General features: G+C 48.3%; 2 protein-coding genes across 2 annotated transcripts in view; both read left to right on the top strand.

Moving 5' to 3' along the window:
* LOC140717412 (nectin-4-like) overlaps window positions 1-22,171 on the top strand; it is a 100,389-nt gene extending 78,218 nt beyond the window's left edge. The window contains 6 exon segments of the mRNA XM_073030959.1: window positions 5,085-5,202; window positions 5,852-6,003; window positions 14,184-14,331; window positions 14,709-14,817; window positions 18,565-18,873; window positions 20,344-22,171. Coding sequence (XP_072887060.1) covers window positions 5,085-5,202; window positions 5,852-6,003; window positions 14,184-14,331; window positions 14,709-14,817; window positions 18,565-18,873; window positions 20,344-20,541 — 1,034 coding nt within the window. The 3' untranslated portion in view covers window positions 20,542-22,171.
* Window positions 22,172-23,751: 1,580 nt separating this feature from the next.
* The window catches only part of LOC140717411 (rho GTPase-activating protein 30-like), a 111,207-nt gene continuing 108,836 nt past the window's right edge, over window positions 23,752-26,122 (top strand). The window contains exon 1 of the mRNA XM_073030958.1: window positions 23,752-24,175. Coding sequence (XP_072887059.1) covers window positions 24,082-24,175 — 94 coding nt within the window. The 5' untranslated portion in view covers window positions 23,752-24,081. The remainder of the gene's footprint in view (window positions 24,176-26,122) is intronic.

Raw genomic sequence — 26,122 nt, 5'->3', positions numbered from 1 at the left:
GTGTCTGACCCATACCAGGGGAGTGTGTGATGGGACAGTGTAGAGGGAGCTTCACTCTGTGTCTGACCCATTCCCTGGGAGTGTGTGATGGGACAGTGTAGAGGGAGTTTTACTCTGTGTTTGACCCATACCCTGGGAGTGTGTGATGGGACAGTGTAGAGGGAGTTTCACTCTGTGTCTGACCCGTGTCCTGGGAGTGTGTGATGAGACAGTGTAGAGGGAGTTTCACTCTGTGTCTGACCCGTTCCCTGGGAGTGTGTGATGGGACAGTGTAGAGGGAGTTTCACTCTGTGTTTGACCCGTTCCCTGGGAGTGTGTGATGGGACAGTGTAGAGGGAGTTTCACTCTGTGTTTGACCCGTTCCCTGGGAGTGTGTGATGGGACAGTGTAGAGGGAGCTTCACTCTGTGTCTGACCTGTGCCTTGGGTGTGTGTGATGGAGCTTCACTGTCTGTCATACCTGTGTCTTCTACAGTACTACAAAATGTTTCAATAAACACAGTGACAACAGTGCCAAGCACACTTAATAACATAAAACTAAATCACATTAAAATGTTCCCATCTCTGTCAAGAATAGCATTTATCTCTTGCAATACCCAACAGTCCCAGATACTACCATGGTACCTGTGGACACCACGTGTTCCCTCTCCATAGTTACGCAGCCAGGGACATATCCCCGGGACGTCATCAGGCGGTCCGCTACCCACTTTCAGCACCCGTGGTTAGCAATCTTTGCCAGCCCCAGCAGTCAGTTTGCTATCACATTCTCAACCTTCTTACTGCAAGAACACCTATAATAAGAATTTAATATATCGGGACTTTTTCATATAATGTCATTCAAAGTGCTTTACAATGAGATAAAAGTACAAATATGAAAAATAAAAAAAGATGAAATTCAAAGACAAGAAGATGTTAGTTTAAAGTAAGGCATTTAATCGTATCACTGAGCTTGCATCCCTTATAGTTTTAGCTACTGACTCTACAGTTTAGGAGCATAGCTCAGAAAAGCTGACTTGCTGATTATCTTTTGAGGGAGGTTGTTGAAAATTAGGGGACCAGTGGAAGATGACCTGAGAGCTCGAGCAGGATTATATAGCAAAACATATAAATAGCATACATGGGAAGGACACCCTCGTAAAGAGATTTCCACTAGGACACCCCCCCCCACTCCTAGGTGGAGTGATTGGCCACCATGACATATCAGGATGGTAAATTACGGCTAGGAAGTGCAGGGTGTGGACAGAAACCAACATAAGTTCTTCCAACTCGCATCTGTGAATGGTAACGTTGGTGTCAATTAGAGATGTCTCAAGTTGTGTGAGGTGGACTTCTGTATAAGATTTCAGGGCCTGGGTCCAACGAGCAACTCCGGCTGTTGGGTGGGGGGGGGGGGGGGGGGGGGGGGGGGGAGGTTGTTGGCGGTTGAGCCAAGTGATAGTTGCTTGATACACCCAAGCCACACTGACACCTGATCAAGTAGTGCAGGGACAGGCTGTTCCCTCAGTTTGGACACTGCCCTCTGTTAGCAGAGTGAGCTCCTGGCCAAAGGCAACCATTTTCCAGACACGTAGCAGGTCCTGATAGAAGCCAGGCAGCCTCCACAAGGCTCAAGTCTGCCAGTGGGAGCCAAGTCTCTTTCTGAAGACAGTGGTCCCTCTAGAGAAACCTGTGCCCTGGGAGTGTGTGATGGGATAATGTAGAAGGCGATGTAGGATAACTACATCCCAAAGATGAAGTATTCTCCAGGAAGAATGAGGAAATCATGGCTGACAAGGGAACTCAAAGACAGCATAAAAGCAAGAGGGTATATAATAAAACAAAAATTAGTGGGATGTTTGAGTATTGTGAAGCTTTTAAAAACCAACAGAAGGCAACTAAAAAGCATAAAGAGAAAAAAGATGAAATATGAAGGTAAGCTAGCCAATAACTTATAAAAATAATACCAAAAGTTTTTTCAGATATATAAAGAATAAAAGGGAGTTGAGATTGGATATCAGACCGCTGGAAGATGATGCTGGAGAGGTGATAAAGGAAAACAAAGAAATGGAGGATGAACTGAATAAGTATTTTACATCTGTCTTCACTGTGGAAGACACAGCAGCGTGGTGGAAGTTTGAGAATGTCAGGGGACGGAAGTTAGTGTAGCCACTGTTACTAGGAAGTAGGTGTTTGGGAAGCTGAAAGGTCTGAAGGTAGATAAATCACCTGGATCAGATGGACTACATTCTAGGGTTCTGAAAGAGGTGGCTGAAGAGATTGTGGAGGTATTAGTAATGATTTTTCAAGGATCGCTGGGTTCTGGAATGTTCCCATAGGACTGCAAAATTGCAAATGGTACTCCACTCTTCAAGGACGGAGAGAAACAAGGACATTATTGGTCAGTTAGCCTGACTTCAGTGGTTAAGGAGATGCTGGAGTATACTATTAAAGTTAAGGGGTACTTGGAGGTACATGATAAAATAGGCCAAAGTCAGTATCGTTTTCTCAAGGGGAAACCTAACCTGACAAATCTTTTGGAAATTTTTGAGGGAGTAACAGGCAGGTCAGACAAAGTGGATGTTGTGTACTTGGATTTTCAGAAGGCCTTTGACAAGGTGCCGCACATGAGATTGCTAAACAAGAACCCATGATACTACAGGAAAGATACTAGCATGGATGGAAGATTGACTGGCAGGAAGCAAAGAGTGGGAATAAAGGGGGCCTTTTTGGATTGACAGCTGGTGATTAGCGGTGGTTTGTGTGTTGGATCACTTCTTTGTGCTTTGAACTGTATGTCAATGATCAAGATGTTGGTATTTGTGAAGAAGTTTGAGAATGAAACAAAGATGGGTGGGGGGCAGGTAGTGTTGAGGAAGCAGAAGGATTTGGACAGATTAGGAGAATGGGCAAACAGTGGCAGATGGAATATGGTGTAGGTGAATGTCTGGTCATATACTGTGGTAGAAGGAATAAAGGCATAAAATATTTTCTAAGCTGGAAGAAAATTCAGAAATCAGAGGTGCAAAGGGGCTTGGAAAACATCAACCAGGATTCCCTAAAGGTTAATGCAGGTTGATTCAGTCTTAAGGAAGGCAAATGCAATTTTAGCATTAATTTTGAGAGGACTAGAATATAAAAGCAAGGGCGTAATACTGAGGCTTTATAAGGCATTGGTCAGACCATATTTGGAGTATGGTAAGCAGTTTGGGTGCCATATCTAAGGAAGGATGTGTTGGCATTGGAGAGCGTCCAGGGCAGGTTCATGAGAATTATTCCAAGAATGAAAGAGGTGTGTTTGATGGCACTAGGCCTGTGCTCGCTGGAGTTCAGAAGAATAAGGAGGGGATCTCACCGAAACCTATTGAATATTTGAAGGCCTGAACAGAGTGGATATGTAGAGGGTGTATCCTGTAGTTGTACAGTCTAAGACCTGAAAGCACAGCCTTAAAATAGAAAGGTGTTCCTCTAGGAGTCGTCAAGTCATCACTTTTATTGTCATTTCGACCATAACTGCTGGTACAGTACATAGTAAAAATGAGACAATGTTTTTCAGGACCATGGTGTTACATGATACAGTACAAAAACTAGACTGAACTACGTTAAAAAAAAACACAGAGCAAGCTACACTAGACTACAGACCTACACAGGGCTGCGTAAAGTGCACAAAAACAGTGCAGGCATTACAATAAATAATAAACAGGACAATAGGGCAAGGTGTTAGTCCAGGCTTTGGGTATTGAGGAGTCTGATAGCTTGGGGGAAGAAACTGTTACATAGTCTGGTTGTGAGAGCCCGAATGCTTCGGAGCCTTTTCCCAGATGGCAGGAGGGAGAAGAGATTGTATGAGGGGTGCATGGGGTCCTTCATAATGCTGTTTCCTTTGCGGATGCAGTGTGTAGTGCAAATGTCTGTGATGGCCGGAAGAACAGATGAGGAGGAATTTCTTTAGTAGAGAGTAATCAATCTGTGCAATTCATTGCCATAGACAGCTGTGGAGGCCACAGCATTGGGTATATTTAAAGTGAAGGTTGATGGGCTCTTGGAAGAGGCCAGGGGAAAGGGTTGGGGGATAAACAATCAGACATGGTAGAATGGTGGGGCAGACTCAGCCACAGTGTCTTATAATCTTCGCTATGTCCAACCCATGCCTTGGGAAGGTACAAAGGGATGGTGTAGAAGGAGTTTCATTCTCTGTCCTACCTGTGTCCTGGGAGTGTGTGATGCGACAGTGTAGAGGGAGTTTCACTCTGTGTCTGACCCGTGTCCTGGGAGTGTATGATGCAACAGTGTAGAGGGAGCTTCACTCTGTGTCTGACCCGTGTCCTGGGAGTGTGTGATGGGACAGTGTAGAGGGAACTTCACTCTGTGTCTGACCCATGTCCTGGGAATGTGTGATGGGACAGTGTACAGGGAACTTCACTATGCGTCTGACTCGTGTCCTTTTTTTAAATTACAAAATCCTTTATTACAAATATCGGTGCTATACAATATATACAAAACAGTGGCAAACACAATTACTTCACTACAAATAGACAATAGACATTACACCAAAATGTTGCCATCTCTATCAACGATGGCATTTACACCCCGCGGAGCCCAACGGTCTCGAAACTCCTCTAACGTCACCGTGGACTGCGCGTGTTCTTTTTCAATATTTACCTGGGCACGAACATACCCTCTAAACATTGCCAGGCAGGCTGCCCGGGGAGATCCTCCCGCCACCCGTTTCCAAGACCCTTGAATGGCGGATTTTGCCAGCCCCAGCAGCAAGTTGACTAGGACATCCTCATCCCTCCATGCTCCCCTCCTTACTGGATGACCATATACAAATAGGGTGGGGCTAAAATGCAGCCAGAAGGCGAGAAGCAGCCCACGCAAATACGCAAAAAGAGGCTGCAGACTCGCACACTCCATGTACATGTGGTACACGGTCTCCTCCAGCCCGCAGAAGTGGCATGTAGGTGGGAGATCCATGTACATGGGAGTGTGTGACAGGACAGTGTAGAGGGAGCTTCACTCTGTGTCTGACCTGTGCCCGGAGCGTGTGTGATGGGACAGTGTAGAGGAAGCTTTTCTCAATTCCTTTCTTCTGCTTTTTTCTTGTAGATGTTCCTGAAGTAATGATAAGAAGATCCACGGAAAATTGGCTTGTAGATATGGAAGGGATGGAGTTAGAGTGTGAGGAAAATGGGAATCCTCCAGCCACAAACTTTGTATGGAGAAGGTAATGGGCTAAAGTTTCTGTTCTGAACTAAATGGAAATAATTGAATTTTGGGTAGTTGGAGTGAATCTGATGGGGCGGTGTCCCTTTGGGAATGTGGATTGTAGGAGTGAACAGGAAGTGGTGGGCCCTATTGGGAATGTGGACGGTGAGAGTGAATGGGAAGGGGTGGGTCCTATTAGGAGTGTGGACTGTGGGAGTGAATGGGAATGGATGGGATCCATTGGGAGTGTTGTTGGTGGAAATGAATGGGAAGAGATAGGCCCTATTGGGAATGTGGACAGTGGGAGTGAATAGAAAAGGGTGGGCCCTATTGACAGTGTGCATGGCGGGCGTCAATGGGAAGTGGTTTGTCCGTTGGGAGTGTGGACAGTGGGAGTGAATAGAAAAGGGTGGGCCCTATTGACAGTGTGGATGGTGGGCGTCAATGGGAAGTGGTTTGTCCGTTGGGAGTGTGGACAGTGGGAGTGAATAGAAAAGGGTGGGCCCTATTGACAGTGTGGATGGTGGGCGTCAATGGGAAGGGGTTTGTCCGTTGGGAGTGTGGACAGTGGGAGTGAATAGAAAAGGGTGGGCCCTATTGACAGTGTGGATGGTGGGGGTTGGTTGTGTTGGTTTCAGTCTCATACTTTCCTGGTGATTGGTTGACAGAGTGGGTGGTGCCCTTCCCAACAATGTCACCATGGATGGGGAGAGGTTGTTATTCAACAGACGCCTCACCCTGGAAGATTCTGGAACCTACATCTGTGAAGTTTCCAATGAAATTGGCAGTCGGAGTGCCCAAATTAAAATAAGTGTCACAGGTCAGTAAAGTTTGTACCCAAACTCCCAGTCCAGGGTGTGAGTTGAATCTCTCTGTTGTACACCAGCTCTGTGTTGACAATGAAGTTTCCTGTTAGCGTTTGCCATTATTAAATGCATCACCTTGCACTTGCCAGGATTAAATTCCATCTGCCCGACTCCAGTTCCAGTTGCAATTCCAACATTCTGCCCAACTTTCTTGCTGAGGCTGTGACCGCACTATCTGCAAGTACCCCGAGTTATTTCCCCTTCTACAGACTGACTAATCATTCACATCCAGTTTGTTCCTGTGTATCACAAGCACGTGGGATCACAGCACCAATCCTTGTGGAACACCACCCGTCCCAGACTTCCAGTCTGCGTCTCTACCCTCTGCCTCCTGTCACTGTCAATTGTGGATCCAATTTACCCACTAGTCCTAGATCCATTGCACTCCAAACTTCTGGTTGCCAAGCATACGTGACCTAGTAAAAGGCCAGCACCTACCACACTCCCTTCATCCATATACAGTACTTTGTTCGTTATGTGTCGTGTTGTATGATGTTGGCGATCATGGTAATTCCATGACTATGATTGTTCCCAGTAATTTTTTCTACAGAAGTGATTTGTCATTGTCTTCTTCTGGGCAGTGTCTTTAAAAGACAGATGACCCCAGCCATTATCAATACTCTTCAGAGATTGTCTGCCTGGTGTCAGTGGTCATGTAACCAAGACTTGTGATCTGCACCAGCTGCTCACACGACCATCCACCACCTGCTCCCATGGCTTCACATGACTCTGGTTGGGGGCCTAAGCAGGTGCTACACCTTGCCCAAGGGTGACCTGCAGGCTAGCAGAAGGAAGGAGCTGCTTACACATCCTTTGGTAGAGATGTATCTCCACTCTGCCACCCAAATATACTTAGATAACTTTTCAAAAAATTTTATGAAATTAGTAAGACAGAATTTGTCATGAACAAAGATTTGATGAATTTCCTGGATCAATCTCTGCCTTTTCCGAGTATATTTTTCTGTATCCACCTTCCACCCCACCCCCCCCACTGTTACCTGTTTTATTCCAGCTATCCTTCTAACATGAAGGAGCCAGTTTTCCTCTCCTCTAGTTATCTGGTACCCCCACCCATGGACAGAGCAAATCTCTCTCTGTCGCAGCAATCTCTTTCTTTAAGGGGGTGGCTGGACAGTCTTATTTTCTCTGGAGTGTTGAAGGTTGTGAGGAGACCTGATAGAAGCTTATAAAGTTACGAGAGGCATAGATAGAGTAGAACAGGTGTTTCCAACCTTTGGATCCTTGCCACTAACCAAGGGGTCTGTGGACCTCAGTTTGGGAATCCCCGGAGTAGATGGTCAGAATCTTTGTCCCCGACTTGAAATATTAAACACCAGAACAAGCATTGAAAGTGAGAGGGTCATAGATAGCCTACCATCCATCGGGGACATTTCTCAGGAGCGGTGTGCACACAGGGCTCTCAGTATTATCAAGGATCCCACCCATCCACCCAGCATCCTCTTTGACTTCCTACCATCAGGCAGGAGACTCCGATGGACAAAGGAAAGAATGGTCAGGATGGGAAACAACTTCTGTTGCATCACTTACAATTTGCACTGTACCCTACAATATTTAATTTATGCACCTTACTTTGTTTATCTATGCATAATTGATTTGTAGATTTAATTCCTACTTTCCTAAGTTATTGTGTGTTATATGTGCATTACTACTGTGCTTTACACCCTGGTTCAGAGAAATGTTGTCTCATTTGATGGTGTACGTGTATATGGTTAACTGACAATATACTTAACTTGAACGTTTAAAGGAGACGTGGGGGGGGGGGGGTGTGAGTTTCCTTACACACAGTGTGGGTGCCGGGGTGATAGAAACAGATTTGATAGAGATGTTTGGGTTGTTCCAGACATGAGCGATCTGGGAATGGAGGGATACGGATCATGTTTAGGCAAAGGAAAATTACTTCAATTAAGTTCCATGTTCAGCACAGAGTTATGGGCTGAATGGCCTGTTCCTGTGCTGAAATTTCTATGTTTGTTCCTTCTCTCCCACGACAACCCAGGCAGCAACTCGTCAGACCCTGGGGATCTTGTGCTCCAGACATCAAATTCTTCATGCCTACATGTCTGGGATCTCATTGGCCCTCTCCACGACTGCCCCATTGAACACATTTTTCTTCTTGGTAAATGCAGATGAGAGGGATTCATCTGAGGCCTCACCGATGTCCTCTGGCTCTGCATACTGACAGCCCCTTTGGTTTTGAATGGAAACCAGTCTCCCCTCCATGGACTCTGTCTCCTTCTCACTACCTTAGTAAACCAGCCAGTGTAATAAAAGGCCCCACCCTCCCAGATATTCTGTCTTGCCCCCCACCCCACATCGGCCAGATAATACAAAAGCCTGAAAGCATGTACCTCCTGGCTCAAGGACAGCTTCTGCACTACTGTAGGAAGACCATAAAACAGTTCCTTAGTACCATAAGATGACCTCATGATTTACCTCATTAAGGGCCTGTAATTCATTGTCTAGCAACCCTGCACTTTCTCTGTAACTGTACCACATTATTCTCCATTCTGTCCTTGTTTTCTCTTGTACTCTGTAACGATCTGATTTGTATGACTCGTATACAAGACAAGCTTTTCACTAGACATCGGTATTTGACAATATGTGGAATTGGAATTGGTTTGTTATTGTCGGATGTACCAATTTAAAGGTGAAAAACCTGTCTTGCACGTTGTTTTTCCAGATAATATTTTACAGCGCATTCAGACACAACAAGGTAAAATGATTGTAGAATGCACCTACAGAGAAAATGCAGACAGGTAGATAATAAGGTGTAAGATCATAATGACGTAGATTGTGAGTTCAAGAGTCCATTATTACAAAATAAAATGTAATAATAAACTAGTTTACCCAAATTTTCCCTGGTATATTCACTAAATGCCTAGGGACTTCTCCATCATGGATATTTCATAAACCTCTCTTTGTCCTGCTATTTTATTTTTTAAGAGTTTTGCTACACTCTCAATATTCCTCGAGGTTCCCTCTTGTTTTTCCATTGTCTGTACTTGCCAAATGCTTCCCTTTTACCTTCAGCAATGCCTTGATGTCATCAGGGAGTGAGTAAAGTGCCAGCCTTGTCTTTCACCCTCATGAGAACCTGCTAGTCCTGAACTCCCCACTGTTGGATATTTACCCCACCAGCATCTGCTCCCAGCTGACCCATATTTCTGTAATCAGCCTCGTCCGAACTTCTGACCCATCCTCGTCCCTTTCCATAGCTTCCTCGAACTATCCCCCAATGATTTCCATGACCCTATCAGTTTCCAGTATTGGTTGTCTTCATCTTCCTGCTTATCACCCACCTGATCTTCTCTAACCTTTACCCTCACATCCCACTCCCTGGCGTTCTCGGCTTTTTCTTGTCTTTTGGCCTCACCTATCATCCACCAGCTCCTGTCTCCCAACTCTACCTCTCCCCACCCCCCCCCCCACCTGCCTTTATCTGTCTGTCATTCAACACTCTCCCCCTCTCCCCTGGCAGTTCATCAGTCACATCTGGCTCCTACCTCAGCAATGCCCCTCCCCACTTTGTACTGACCAGCCCCTCTCTCCTCTCAGTCCTGATATGGAGTTTTAGCTTAAAGCATCAATGGCTGCACCCCACTCTAAAGTTGTTGCTCCACCAGATTGTTTGTGACTGTAGATTATGATCACCAACCTCAAAATGCTCCCCTATCGATACTTACACCAATTTCCCAAGGGTCGGTCCAGTACAGCCCCATCTCTTGGATGGGACTGTTTATGTATTGGCTTGAAAACTCTTAAAGAGGCATGTTACAAATCCCTCCCCACCTCAAGTCCTTGGACAACAGCAACCCAGTCAATAATGTGGAGCATTAACCCCCCCCCCCCCCCAACTAACTTTGCTCTTACACCAGTCTGTGATTTGTCTCCATATCTCTCTCTCTCCCAATGACCATTGGTGATCCTGCAGTGTAACCCCAGCAAAGTGATTCTCATCTCTAACTCTACCCACATGGCCTTATTGGGACAGGTTTCTAACATTCTCCCTGAGTCCTACAGTGATGCCCCTTCTCTTTGAGCAAACACGAGGAAATCTGCAGATGCTGGAAATTCAAACAACACACACAAAATGCTGGTGGAACACAGCAGGCCAGGCAGCATCTATAAGGAGAAGCACTGTCAACGTTTCGGGCCGAGACCCTTCGTCAGGACTAACTGAAAGGAAAGATAGTAAGAGATTTGAAAGCAGTGGGGGGAGGGGGGAATGTGAAATTATAGGAGAGGACCGGAGGGGGTGGGATGAAGCTAAGAGCTGGAAAGGAGATTGGTGAAAGTGATACAGATCTGGAGAAGGGAAAGGACCATGGGACAGGAGGCCTCGGGAGAAAGAAAGGCTGGGGTGGGGGGGGGGGAGCACCAGAGGGAGATGGAGAACAGGCAGAGTGATGGGCAGAGAGAGAGAAAAAAAACACAACTAAATATGTCAGGGATGGGGTAAGAAGGGGAGGAGGGGCATTAACGGAAGTTAGAGAAGTCAATGTTCATGCCATCAGGTTGGAGGCTACCCAGCTGGTATATAAGGTGTTGTTCCTCCAACCTGAGTGTGGCTTCATCTTGACAGTAGAGGAGGCCATGGATAGACATATCAGAATGAGAATGGGACGTGGAATTAAAATGTGTGGCCACTGGGAGATCCTGCTTTCTCTGGCGGACCGAGCGTAGGTGTTCAGTGAAACAGTCTCCCAGTCTGCGTCGGGTCTCACCAATATATAAAAGGCCACACCAAGAGCACCGGACGCAGTATATCACACCAGCTGACTCACAGGTGACGTGTTGCCTCACCTGGAAGGAGGGTCTGGGGCCCTGAATGGTGGTGAGGGAGGAAGTGTAAGGGCAGGTGTAGCACTTGTTCCGCTTACAAGGATAAGTGCCAGGAGTGAGATTGGTGGGAAGGGATGGGGGGGACGAGTGGACAAGGGAGTCGCGTAGGGAGCGATCCCTGTGGAAAGCAGAAAGAGGGGGGGAGGGAAAGATGTGTTTGGTAGTGGGATCCCGTAGGAGTTGGCGGAAGTTACGGAGAATTATACGTTGGACCTGGAGGCTAGTGGGGTGGTAGGTGAGGACAAGGGGAACCCTATCTCGAGTGGGGTGGCAGGCGGATGGGGTGAGGGCAGATGTGCGGGAAATGGGAGAGATGCGTTTGAGAGCAGAGTTGATGGTGGAAGAAGGGAAGCCCCTTTGTTTAAAAAAGTAAGACATCTCCTTCGTCCTGGAATGAAAGGCCTCATCCTGAGAGCAGATGCGGTGGAGACGGAGGAATTGTGAGAAGGCGATAGCATTTTTGCAAGAGACAGGGTGGGAAGAGGAATAGTCCAGGTAGCTGTGAGAGTCTGTAGGCTTATAGTAGATATCAGTAGATAAGCCGTCTCCAGAGATGGAGACAGAAAGATCAAGAAAGGGGAGGGAGGTGTCGGAAATGGACCAGGTAAATTTGAGGGCAGGGTGAAAGTTGGAGACAAAGTTAATGAAGTTGACGAGCTCAGCACGCGTGCAAGAGGCAGCGCCAATGCAGTCGTCGATGTAGCGAAGGAAAAGAGAGGGACGGATACACGTATAGACTTGGAACATGGACTGTTCCACAAAGCCAACAAAAAGGCAGGCATAACTGGGACCCATGCAGGTGCCAATGGCTACATCCTTGGTTTGGAGGAAGTGGGCGGAGCCAAAGGAAAAATTATTGAGAGTAAGAACTAATTCCGCTCGATGGAGGAGAGTGGTGGTAGAGGGGAATTGGTTAGGTCTGGAATTCAAAAAGAAGTGAAGAGCTTTGAGACCTGGTGGGGGATGGAGATACATAGGGACTGGACATCCATGGTGAAAATAAGGCGGTGGGGGCCAGGGAACTTAAAATCATTGAAAAAATTCAAAGCGCGAGAAGTGTTACGAACATAGATGGGAAGAGATTGAACAAGGGGGGGATAAAACAGTGTCAAGGTATGCAGAAATGAGTTTGGTGGGGCAGGAGCAAGCTGAGACAATAGGTCTACCTGGACAGGCAGGTTTGTGGATCTTGGGTAGGAGGTAGAAATGGGAAGTGCGGGGTGTGGGAACTATTAGGTTGGTGGCAGTGGATGGGAGATCCCCAGAGCTGATAAGGTTGGTAATGGTGTAGGAAACAATGGCCTGGTGCTCCTTAGTGGGGTCATGATCAAGGGGTAAATAAGAGGAGGTATCAGTGAGTTGTCACTGTGCCTCAGCCAGGTAGAGATCAGTACGCCAGACAACAACAGCTCCCCCCTTATCAGTGGATTTTATTGTGAGGTTGGTATTGGTGCGGAGGGAGCGGAGAGCAGAGCGTTCGGAAGGAGTGAGGTTGGAATTGGAGCAGGGTGTGGTGAAGTCGAGACGGTTGATGTCCCGTCGGCAATTAGCAATAAAGAGATCCAGAGCAGGCAGAAGATCAGAGCGGGGTGTCCATGAAGAGGAGGAGGGTTGAAGACGGGAGAAGGGGTAATCGGTGGGGGTAGGAGAGTCCTTGCCAAAGAAGTAAGCTCAGAGATGGAGCCGGCGGAAGAAGACCCCTTCTCTTTCACATAGGTTCTTTCTAGCCTGGGCGTTGAGCTGTTATCTCTGCCTTCCTTCAACCGTGTTTGTGTGATTGCAATAATATTACCTTCCCAGGTTATCATCGATGCTCTGTTCATCAGTCAGGCTCCTTGCAATTGAAGCCCTCTGCCTTTTTGAGCCCCTGTCTACTCTACCCACTGGATTTACTTGGCTTATATTCCATACCTGCTTCCAGATGCTCTACAAGAGCATCTCTGCCCCATCAAACTTTAACCCTCCGCAGCAGCAGGGATAAGGGACCCGTTCCAGTCCAGCTGCAACCATCCTGCCTGTAGAGGTCCCACTCCCCCAGGAAAGGTCCCAATGATCCTGGTATCTGCAATCCTCCCTCCTACATCAGTTTCTCAGCCGCACACTCATCTACCCTATCTTCCTATTCCTGTGCTGAGGAGAGTGTTGTGCTAAGATTACAACCAAGCTCCTTAACCTGCATGCTATCTCACTAAATTTATATTGCAGGGCCTCACCCCTCTTTATTACCACCCTGCTGTATTGGTGTGAACCGCACCCTCGGGCTGCTTTGCTCCCCCTTCAGAATGCCCTAAAACCGCTCTTGCATCAGGGAGGTGACAGCATCCCAGAGATCATTCCCAGATACAGATACACCCATCTGCTCCCCATCCAGTCAAGTCCCTGATCACTGCAGCTCTCCTCTCCCCTCATGCCTCAGTGCAACAGAGACAACAATGGGGCCACAGCCTGGCTGTTGCTGAGTTCCCCTGAGAGGACATATCCCCCTCCTTGTCCCTCCCTCCGATAGAGCTTAACTCTGTGTCTGACCTGTACCCTTGAGAGCGTGTGAGGGGACAGTGTATTGGGAGCTTCACTCTGTGTTTAACCCGTGCCCTGGAAGTGTATGATAGGATATTGTAGGGGGAATTTCACTCTGTGTCTAACCCCAAGATTGTGTGATGGAACAGTGTAGAGGGAGCTTCACTCTGTGTCTGACCCGTACCCTGGGAGTGTGTGAGGGGACAGTGTAGAGCGAACTTCACTCTGTGTCTGACCTGTGCCCTGGGAGTGTGTGAGGGGACAGTGTATTGGGAGCTTCACTCTGTGTTTAACCCGTGCCCTGGAAGTGTATGATAGGATATTGTAGAGGGAGCTTCACTCTGTGTCTGACCCGTACCCTGGGAGTGTGTGAGGGGACAGTGTAGAGGGAACTTCACTCTGTGTCTGACCTGTGCCCTGGGAGTGTGTGAAGGGACATAGAACAACACAGGAACAAAGCCTTGTATCAGTCTCCACCACCACCCCAAGCAACACATTCTAGGCATCCACCACCCTCTGTGTTTTTTTTAAAAAAAAGCATCTTACCTTCCATATCCTGCTTTGACTCACCTTGTCTCACCTTCATTGCACTCCCTCTGGTATTAGGCATTTTGGCCCTGCAAAGGGATATCGGCGGCCTGCTCTACCTATGCCTCAGAATTTTCTAAACCTCTATTAGGCCTTTCATCAGCCTCTGGAGGGTTTGAGTGTGGGTGTGTTCCAGTGCTGACCTCTGTCGGTTGCCCCCTCACAGATTCGAATGTGGCTGGGGTGAGTATGCTGACCCTGGCGTTCGTGGCCATTGGCGTGGTCGGCCTGGTCCTCGTGCTGATCTTCGTTGGCGCTGTGTTTGCTGTGAACCGCTCACACCGCAAGAAAACAGAGCAAATGGTCTTCAAACTGTGAGTGAGAACAGGAGAACTGGGTGACAGAGAACATGGGCAGGGGGACAGTGTGGGTCGGGTGAAGTTGGAACTGGGTGGAGAAGGTGGATCATCATGTTGTAATGGAGGGAGTGCAGGAATCTTGGAGAGGAGGACGAGGGGACTGTCAGAAAGGAGGAGGGGAGGAGGAGAGGAAGGTGAGTGTGAGGGAGGGGGAGAGGATTGAAGGGGATGAGTGAGAGAATTGAGGGAGGGGAGTGAGAGAGTAGGTAGGATTGAGGAGAAGGTGGGAACAGAGAAAACAAAGTGAGGGATGGGGGAGAGGGAGAAGAGGTCTGTGCCCAGGTATTGGACCTCTCGTTCCCATTCACTGACCCCTGCTCTCCTCTGCCCAGGGAGGAGATCTCCACCATGTCTCGGCAGCCCTCCATCCGCCGCTGTAACTCCATGTCTGCCTCTGTGGATGTCCGTATGTTGGAGAACGGTGGGAGCCGGGATATTGACGTGAGTGCTGGTGGTGAGGGGTGGAGGGGTGGTGCAGGGTGTTGGAGAAGGTGGCTGTTGGGTGGGCTGCAAGGGGAGAGGGGTCTACAGGGTACCTGCTTGGCCTCTCTCTTGAGATTGTGGAATCGGCACACAGTGGAAACAGAAGCCCCTTCTTCCTGCTGCCCCACACACTTCAACCAAGACTAATCTGTTACCTCAGCCCCATCCCTCCGTTCCCACAATATCACACATCCCAAATCTGTGTCCCAAATCTCATCAGTGAAAGAGTCCCTGAGCCATTAGGAGAGAGAAATACCAAGGACTCCCCTTTCTGGGTGAAGAAATTTCTCCCCATCTCTACATGGAGTGCCTCTACTCTTGGAGCTGAACCTTCTCACAATAATGGCCATTGGACTGTTTCCTTCGGAAGAAGCTGTTCCTGCAGGGTAACGTCCGGTGACACCCAGCTCCCTCCTGACACCAACACTGTCTGTCTGTCACCATTTCCCTGTGGGGTAGACCAGTGTGAACTTAAATTGGAATATTCCCCTCCCTCCTGTCCCACCACTGCACATCACTTGTCTTCTTGTCCTCTGAATTCCAGACTCTGACACCCCGAGCTGTAATAGCATTGTGCCCATGGCGCCTCACTCTCGCCTCAACTACTTGTTTCCTGGAAGGACTCTCAGTGCTCAACACTGCCTCCTAGCACAGAAACAGGCCATTTGGCCCATCTAATCCATGACTAGTCACATCAACCTGCACTTGAATCATAGCCCTCATACACATGTCCATGTACTTTTTCAAAAGTTCTCTTAAATGTTGAATTCAATCCCACATATCCCACTTGCATTGACAGCTCATTCTGCCCTTGCACCACCCTCTGAGTGAAGAAATGCCTTGTCAGATTATGCTTAAATATTTCACCTTTCACCCTTACCTATGGAGCTCAAGTTGTAGTCTCAGCCAACGTTAGTGGAAAAAAGCCTGCTTGCATTTACACTATCTATACCCCTCATAATGTTATATTCCTCTATCAAATCTCCCCTCATTCTCCTACGTTTCAGGGAATAAAGTCCCAACCTATTCAACATTTCCCTGTAACTCAGGTCCTCAAGTCCTGGCAACGTCCTTGTAAATTTACTCTGTACTCTTTCAGTCTGTTTATATCTCTCCTGTAGGTAGGCAAGCAGAACTGCACACAGTGCTTTAAATTACTTTGTTTTCAACTCTAATGCACCAAAGATTTCTTCATGATCCTGTCTACTGTGCAAGTCCTATCCTGGTTTGTCCTCCCAAAATGCAACACCTCAAACTTGTCTGCATTAAATTCCACCTGCTATTTTCAGCCTCTTTTTCCAGCTGGTTTAGACCCCCCTGCAAGCTCTGATAGTCTTCCTTACTGTTCACTACACCCCCAATCTTGGTGTCATCCACAAATTTTGCTGATCCAGTTAACCACGTTATCATCCAGATCATTGATATAGATGACAAACAACAACAGACCCAGCACTGATCCCTGTGGCACATACGGAGACAAACATCTACTACCACTTTCCTTTTGGCTTCTGGCAGGTAGCCAACGCCTAATCCAATTCTCCAGCTCATCCTGAATGCCAAGCAGCCTCCCAAGCAAACCAGCTCCCATGTGGGATCTTGTCAAAGCACTTGCTAAAGTTCATATAGGCAACATCCACTGCCATTCTTTCATCAACTTCCCTGGTGACCTCCTCAAAAGAACCTATCCCTAATCAGGCACTATCTATCCAAATATGTATACACTCTGTGGCCACCTTATTAGGTACACCTGTCATTTATACAAATATCTAATCAGTCAATTAAGTGGCAGCAACTCAATGAATAAAAGCATGCAGACATGGTCGAGAGGTTCAGTTGTTAATCAGACCAAACATCAGAATGGGGAGGAAATGTGATCTAAGTGACTTTGACTGTGGAATGATTGTTCGTGCCAGATGGGGTGGTTTGAGTATCTCAGAAAATGCAGATCTCCTGGGAATTTCACACACAATGATCTCCAGAGTTTATAGAGATTGGTGCAAAAAATAGTGCCAGAGCCGGTGCTAGGCCTGTAACTGTTCACGATATACATTAATGATCTGGAAGAGGGGACTGAGTGTGGTGTATCTAAGTTTGCTGATGACACTAAATTGAGTGGAAAAGCAAATTTGCAGAAGATACGGAGAGTCTGCAGAGAGATATAGATAGGTTAAGTGAGTGGGCAAGGGTCTGGCAGATGGGAGTACAATGTTGGTAAATGTGAGGTCATCCACTTTGGAAGGGAAAATGGAAGATCAGATTATTATTTAAATGGTAAAAAAAATTGCAGCATGCTGCTGTGCAGAGGGACTTGGGAGTGCTTGTGCATGAATCACAAAAGGTTGGTTTGCAGGTGCAGCAGGCTATCAAGAAGGCAAATGGGATGTTGGCCTTCACTGCCAGAGGGATTGAATTTAAGAGCAGGGAGGTCATGCTGCAACTGTACAGGTTTCTGGTGAGGCCACATCTGGAGTACTGTGTGCAGTTCTGGTCTCCTTACTTGAGGAAGGATATACTGGCTTTGGAGGCCGTGCAGAGGAGGTTCACCTGGTTGATTCCAGAGATGAGGGGGTGAGACTATGAGGAGAGATTGAGTTGCCTGGGACTGTACTCGCTGGAATTCAGAAGGATGAGAGGAGATATTATAGAAACATATAAAATTATAAAAGGGATAGATAAGATTGAGGCAGGAAAGATGTTTCCATGGGTAGGTGAGACTAGAACTAGGAGACATAGTCTGTAGATTTGGGGGGTTAGATTTAGGAGGAAGCTGAGGAGAAACTGTTTTTCCAAGAGAGTGGTGAATCTGTGGAATTCTCTACTCATTGAACCAGTGGAGTCTACCTCCAGTAAATATATTTAAGACAAGGTTGGATAGATTTTTGCATAGTAGGGGAATTAAGGGTTATGGGGAAAGGCAGGGAGGTGGAGATGAGTCCATGGCTAAAACAGCCATGATCTTATTGATCGGCAGAGCAAGCTCGACGGGCCAGATGGCTGACTCCTGCTCCTATTTCCTATGTTCTTATGGAAGATGTTGAATCCTTACAGGTTGAGTTTAAAAGAACTCTGATGGTAGTTATATAGAGGCCTCCAAACAGTAGCTGGGATGTGAACCACAGATTACAATGGGAAATAGAAAAGACGATTCAAGATCAATTTTATGATAGTCACGGGAGATTTCAAGATGCAGGTCAATTGGGAAAATCAGGTTGGTATTGGATCTCAAGAGAATGAGATGGTTGAATGCCTATGAGATGGCTTTTTAGAGCAGTTTGTTGTTGAGCCCACGAGGGGATCAGCTATACTGGATTCAATGATTTGTAATGAACTGGAGGTGATTAAGGTAATAGAGCCCTTAGGAGGTTGGGTGAGGGAAGGGGACAGCCTGTGTGGGGGAGAGGAGAGAGATAGAGGATGAAGGAGTGATGAGGAGAGAGAAGGATGGGGAGAAAATTTGAGGGGCTTTTGAGAGAGTAAAGAAGGGAAGAAAGACAGGAGAGAATGCAAGTGAATTTGAGAGTGATGTGGAAGGACAGAGAGAAGTTTGGAGGGGTTGAGTAGTGGGATATGGATGGCTGTAATGGCATTTGGAATTCCAGTGTTTCCACCCTCTCTATCCCAAGTCACAGGAAGCTAAAGTGGGGAATGCCAAGATCAAAGCCTGGGGCTCAATTTTAATGCCTCCCTGCTTTCATGTGCCAACAGCTGGAGCAGGAGCCCATGATAGAAGAGCATTTGCCACAACAGAGGAGCAGCTCGAGGGACCTGTTGTCGGGGCCAGTGGAGACCCCACTGGCACCTCTGCCCCTGGGCAACCATCGTTACAGCCTGCGATCGACAGCCAGTGAAACCCGGTCCCCAGCTGCCTACCCCTTCGGGGCCTACAGGAACAGCCTGCCCAATAGCCAGAGGCACAGCATGAGGGACTGGTCGCTGGGTCCCAGTGAGAGGTCGGTCTCACCAGGAGACACACAAAACAGCAGCATCCGTGACCTCAGGAATAACCAGGAGCAGGTGAGGACTAAGAGTGAATCTCCCTCTACACTGTCCCATCACACACTCCCAGGGTCAGACACATGGTGAATCTCCCTCTACACTGTCCCATCACACACTCCCAGGGTCAGACACACGGTGAATCTCCCTCTACACTGTCCCATCGCACACTCCCAGGGTCAGACACACGGTGAATCTCCCTCTACACTGTCCCATCGCACACTCCCAGGATAAGACACACGGTGAATCTCCCTCTACACTGTCCCATCACACACTCCCAGGGTCAGACACACGGTGAATCTCCCTCTACACTGTCCCATCGCACACTCCCAGGGTCAGACACACGGTGAATCTCCCTCTACACTGTCCCATCACACACTCCCAGGGTCAGATACAGAGTGAAACTCCCTCTACACTGTCCAATCACACACTCCCAGGGTACAGGTCAGACACAGAGTGAACCTCCCTCTACATTGTCCCATCACACACTCCCAGGGTCAGATACAGAGTGAAACTCCCTCTACACTGTCCCATCACACACTCCCAGGACACGGGTCAGACACAGAGTGAAACTCCCTCTACACTGTTTCATCACACACTCCCGGGGTCAGACACAGAGTGATGCTCCCTCTACACTGTTCCATCACACACTCCCGGGGTCAGACACAGAGTGAAGCTCTCTCTACACTGTTACATCACAGATTCCCAGGGCACAGGTGAGACACAGAAGGAAGCTCATTGTACATCATCATGTCAGACACTCACAAAGGCATGGGTTGGTCACAGAGTGAAGCTCCTCCTGCACAATCCTGTCAAGCACTGATAGAGATACAGCACAAGGCCAGGTTCTTTTGCCTACTGGGTCCATCCAACCATCAACCTTCCATTTACTCCAGTTTTATCTCACTGGCCCACATTCCCATCCACACCCTCCCAGATTGTACCCTTCACCCACACACAGGGGCCAACTCACTGAGGACAATTAAGTCACTGAGCCACACATCTGTGGAGTCTGTGAGGAAACTGGGGCACCCATGGAAACCCACAGGGAGAGCATGCTGACTCCACAGGGACAGTGCCTGAGGTTGGGCTCGAAGCTGGGTCTCTGAAGCACTACTCGTAGGCAGCAGTACTACCCACCGCTCCCATTCTATTGAATTCCTCTCTTCAAACATCTCCTGGACATTTGTATCTAATCACTGAGAACCATGCACAAAATGCTGGAGGAACATAGCAGGTCAGACAACATCTATGGAGGGAAATAAGCTGGGACCCTAAATCTCCAGCTGTGTTCTTTCTGCATTTTGTCTGTATTGCTCAAGATTTCCAGCATTTGCAGAGTATCTTGTGTAACTATCAAATTAATATTTCTTTTCTCTCTTTTTCCATTTACCTCCCTTTTCCCCCTTCACTCTCTCTCCCTATTGATCTCTTCCATCCCTTCCTCCTTTCTCCCCTCCCCAACCTCTTCCTCTCCACTCACTACGACAGGTGACCTCGCTCTCTGCCCGGCCACTGACTCCCTCTCCGTCGGACCTGAGCTCTCAGACAGAGGATGAGGAGGAGGTGGCAGACCACCAAAAGTCCATCCACGTGGCCATGGGTCATTTCTACCCCCACAACGGGACGCTGCGGGCGAAGCCGTCCGGCAACACCATCTACATCGCCAGGAAAGAGCACTGTGTGTGAAGGCAATGAGTCAGGACAAGGACTCCACTGTGGGGTGGGGGGGACTCTACAGGATTTGGACACAGCAGGCTGGGAATCTGTCTGTACAGGACACAGATGGAGACACACCAGACCGTAGATACCACACCAGGGCTGTCCAGGAAACAAACAATGATACACTGGATCATAAAGATTCTGCCAGCACTGTACAGGACATGGGTGTGGAATCACTGGACCATAAACACCGTACTGGAATTGTACAGTACATGGACATAGACATACAGAACTGTAGAGTCCAACGGGCACTGTTCTAAACGCACGCTAGTCTGTATTGTTCCTGCTGGGAATGAGCCAATGCAGGACATGGAGACAACACACACAGACATGGACAGATGGGAGAGGCTCGGCTTGTCTCCCCAGGAACAGAGGAGGCTGAGGGTAGATGGTGGAGGGTGTAAATTGGTGAGGGGTCTGGGCAGAGTAAATAGGAAGCAGACCAGGGGCAGAGGGTTACAGGTTTAGAGAGGAGAGGAGGGAAGGTGTTTCCCCAGAAGGTGGGGTGTGGGACTCATTGCCTGATGGGGAAGGGGCAGAGATGCCCTCCACAGTTACGCAGAAGGGGGTGGACTTCAACAGCTGTAACCTGCCCTAGAGAGGGATTGAGTGGGGTGGGGCCTGTAACCCCACAGTGGCTCTGTGGAGACGCTCTTCTTGTGAGCTACCTCTGGTTATTGGTGCCATTCACCACCACCTTTAGCACAGCCTTTGGTCGTTTGAGGAGAAGGGTGAAGACCCCATACCTGGCACAAGATATGGTCTACTGGACAGTGAACCCTGCCCTTCTGAGGCCTGGACCACCCACCGCAGGCACCTCAAAGTACTGGAGAATCCCGCTAACACTGTCCCCACAGACCCCTCCTGATCCATTGGAAGGATCAGTTAACCAATATCAGTGATCTCTCCCAGACTGACATCCCCAGCATAGAGACCCCAGTTACACCCTGTCCCAACAGACAAACAACGTGACTTATCAGACTCCTGTAGAACACTCACCCTGTTCCCAGCTCTGTCACATCATCTCCACTGACTCCTGGGAATCTCTGGCCCACGGCTGTTTCAAGTGTACAGGGAATGTTCAGGATGGGATTGGGGACCTGGAGCTGTAGATCGGAAACACACAGAGGTCCAGTGTGAGCTTTGGACGGAGTTACCAGCTCATATACTCTCTACCCACCCATCCAGTCTTACACCTCCTGTCCTGTCTGTGATCCTACACTGACCTTAGGACAGGAGGAGGGTCAGCATCAGTCCCCACCAACTGACCAACAGAGGGGAAAGGGGTCACCTTGGTAGAGTTTTGAGGTGCGGAATTTGGGCTAGGCTCAGACTGAGCAGTGTGCGAGCGTTAGGTGGGATACGGCCATTCCACCTCTACTGCAGGAAGAACATAATAAATCTACTGAAAGTGGCAGCACTTCTCTGTCAAGAACCAGTTCACCATGTGGTGACTGTATGTGTGTGTGTGTGTGTGTGTTGGAGGGGTGGTGTCAGGCTCCAGTCTGATCAATCCTGTGATCCGTGCACCATCTTTAACCTGTTGTATATTTGTACAGAAGCTGAGTAAAGCTCTAGACTATAGTGTGGAAACAAACTGTCTGATCATTTGCTCCCATCGGACAGAACTGGACTCTTGCTGGGGAACAGGGCTCAAAGCCACAACCTCCCTCTCTTACCCCCTTATCAGTGTCCCTCTCATATACTCTCCCCACTTCTGTCTCCTCCTTCTCCCTTCCTTACTCTGTCAAGACCCTCTCACAAACTCTCCACCCTCCCCTTGCATCCCTCCATTCTTTCCTCCCGTCTCCTCCCTTCCCCTCCCTCTCTCTCCATCTGCCCCATTCCTACTCTATCTGTGTCTCTCCACCCTCTTCCCATCTCTTTCCCACCCCCCTTCTCTTGTCACTATTTCACCATCTCCCATCCTCCCTCACGCCATTCTTCCCCACTCACTCTCACTCAGTTAATCCCCCTTCCCTTTCTCACTACCACCTCCTTCAACCCCCATCCCCTTTTGTTCTCTCTTTTCCCTTCTACCCCACCTCTCACACCATTCTCCTCTCTACCCACTTCTTTCTCCCCTTCCCCTCACTCTCTGCCCTCCCCCTCACCCTCCTCAATCTCTCTCCCTGAATCTCACTTTCTTGTTTTCTCCCCTCTGCCCTCTACATTGCTCCCTTCCCTTCCCTCCCTCTGCCCTCTATATGACTCCCTCCCCTTCCCCTTCTGCCCTCTATATCACTAACTCCCCTTCCATCCCTCTGCCCTTTATATCACTCACTCCCCTTCCACCCCTCTGCCCTCTATATTACTCACTCCCCTTCCTCCCCTCTGCCCTCTATATCACTCACTCCCCTTCCTCCCCTCTGCCCTCTATATCACTCACTCCTCTTCCACCCCTCTGCCCTCTATATCACTCACTCCCCTTCCACCTCTCTGCCCTCTATATCACTCACTCCCCTTGCTCCCCTCTGCCCTCTATATCATTCACTCCCCTTCCTCCCCTCTGCCCTCTATATCACTCACTCCCCTTCCACCCCTCTGCCCTCTATATCACTCATTCCCCTTCCTCCCCTCTGCCCTCTATATCACTCACTCCCCTTCCACCCCTCTGCCCTCTACATCAATCTCTCCATTTCTCTCACTTCCCCTTGACCCTGTTTTTTCCTCTGTTTTCTCCCTGACCTCCACTCATGCCTCAACCCCACTCTCTTGTGCCTCATTCATCTCCCCTTTCCCCCCTCATTTCTCACTCTCCCATTTCCCTTTCCCTCTCTCACTCTGTCCATCTCTCTCTCTCTCCAACCTCTTTCTCACTCTACTCCTGTCTCTCTCTCTGTCTCTTGGTCCTCTCCCATCCGCATCTATCTTTCTCTATCCCCTCTCTCTCTCTGGTTTCTCTACTCAGACAGCGCTGAAACAGGACGTGGTTTCATGGAGCACCCGGGCTGCTTCCTGACAGCGACCATCATGAAGGGGGATTTGCAGGAGTCTCCCTCCTCCAACCCTCCCTCGAACTTGAGAAGGTAGTGAGTTCCACCAAAGGTCATTATCATTCTGCATTTGCATTCTTCCTCCCTCTGTCTCTCCCTCTCTCTCTGTCTCTCTCTTTCACCGTCACACCCTTCCTCTCACTCTACCCCTCCCTCTGTCTCTCGCTTCCTGCCGAGGCGGAACTACAAGAACCCTCGGCCTCCCTTCCTGTGCTGCACACAGCCCTCGGTCTCTGCCTGTGGCTCGGGCACTGCGCATCATCACCGCCCCCTTCCACGGCCCGCCGGACACAGGGAGGCACTGGGCCAGACAGAAAAACGGTGGAAGCAGTGGCGGGGAGATTGAGGCCAGTAACCGGTGGAGAGTGACAGGGGCCCGGGAAATGGCAACAGGCTTGTCCCAGGCGACGGGGCCCAGTTGGGACAGGTAGGCCAGAGGCTGGCCTTCGCACCTCTGAGAGACCAGGAGAGGCAGACAGGAAGCCGGGCTCTGTGAGAGAGGTAGCCAGCCATGAAACGGCAGAAGGGGAAGAAGAAAGGGCAAGCCAAGGAACGAGTCTTCGGCTGTGATCTAGTGGCTCACCTGGAGGGGACTGGACATGACGGTAAGATCCAGAATACTCATCATTGTACAGATGGCCCGCTGTAAGAGAGTGACTGGGAGACACCAGTCAATGTATAGGTATCCCTCTGACAGAGAGGGACTGAGAGACACCGGTCAGTGTACAGATATCCCCCTGAGAGAGAGGGACTGAAAGACACTGGTCAGTGTACAGATATCCCCCTGAGAGAGAGGGACTGAGAGACACTGGTCAGTGTACAGATATCCCCCTGAGAGAGAGGGACTGAGAGACACTGGTCAGTGTACAGATATCCCCTGAGGGAGAGGGACTGAGAGACACCGGTCAGTGTACAGATATCCCCTGAGAGAGAGGACTGAGTGATCCTGGTCAGTGTACAAATACATCTTGGAGGAACCTCACTAGGATAACCCCAGCATCTGATGAAATTGATCCCAGGATGCTGAGGAAGCTGAAGAGTAAATGATAAGGAATGAAGGTGCTTGAGGAATATCAGAGATATGAGAAAACACTTCAGAGCAAAATCAGCAGGGTTGAAAGAAGGCTTGACGTTGAAGGAGATTCCCAAGAGCTTCTCCAGATGTGTTAAGAGCAGCAGGATAGCAAAAGACAAAACTAGTCAATTGAAAATCAGCAAAATCTGGGGGTGGGGCACTACACAGGAGTGAAATAAGCTGCATAAAGTTGCGAACTCAGTCAGCTTCATCATGGGCACTAGCCTCCCCAGCATCCACGACATTGTTGAGGAGCGATGCCTCAGAATGCAGCATACACCTTTAAGGACTCCCATCACCCAGGACATGCCTTCTTCTCATTTCTACCATCAGGGAGGAGGTACAGGAGCCTCAAGACACACTTAACATTTCAGGAATACCTTCCCCCTCTCTGCTTTCAGATTTCCGAATAGAGAATGAACCCATGAACACTATTTCACTGCTTTTTATTTTCTCTTTTTGCATAACTTAGTTATTTTAACTTTATAAATATTACTGTAATTTACTATTATGTATTGTAATGTACTACTGCCACAAACCAACACATTTCACAACATATTGCAGCGATATTAACCGGTTTTGATTCTGAGCTTGGTCAATTATACATGGAATTGAAAGCAAAAGGGAGATAGTAAACAGCTTTTTCACATCTGTATTTAGCCAGGAGATGGATGCAAAGCCTACAGAACTGAGGCAAGTAAACAGAGGTCATGGACAATATACAGATTACAGGAGAAAAGGTGCTTGAGGCAAATTATGGTGGATAAATCTCCAGGGCCTTGACAAAATGTCCCCTTGCACCTTGTGGGAGGCAAGAGCAGAGATTGCAGGGGCCTTTGCAGAGGTATTTAAAAATGCCCTTTGCCACAGGTGGGATGCTGGAGGATTGGACGATTGCTAATGTTCTGTTGTTTAAGAAAGGTTCTCAGATGAGCCTGAGAATTATAGACCAGTGAGCCTGATATCAGTAATGGGAAAAGTTATTGGAAAGTATTTTTAGGAACAGGACATACAAATAATTAGATGGACAAGGCATGATTTAGGATAGTTAACATGGCTTTGTGTGTGATTTGTCATGTCTAACAGATTTTGTGGAGATTTTCAACGAGTTTATCAGGAAATTTGACTTCCTAGTAAGGCAGTGGATTTTGTCTAGGTGGACTTTAGCACAGCCTTTGTCAAGATCCCACATGAGAGTCTGGTCCAGAAGGTTCAGTTGCTTGGCATTAAAGATGAGGTGGTAAATTGGATTAGACATTGGCTTTGCAGGAGAAGCTAGAGGGTGGTGGTAGATGGTTGTCTCTCAGGCTCAAGGCCTGTGACTAGTGGTGTTCAGCAAGGAATGGCGCTGGGTCCATTGTTGTTTGTCACCTGTATCAATGATCTGGATAATAATGTGATAAACTGGATTCAAAAGTTTTGTGGATGACAGCAATATTGGGGGTTTAGTGGACAGTCAGAAAGATTATTAAAGCTT

The sequence above is a fragment of the Hemitrygon akajei genome, chromosome 27, assembly GCF_048418815.1.
Source record: "Hemitrygon akajei chromosome 27, sHemAka1.3, whole genome shotgun sequence".
Lineage (NCBI taxonomy): Eukaryota > Metazoa > Chordata > Chondrichthyes > Myliobatiformes > Dasyatidae > Hemitrygon > Hemitrygon akajei.
This window is presented reverse-complemented; position numbering and strand designations above follow the sequence as displayed.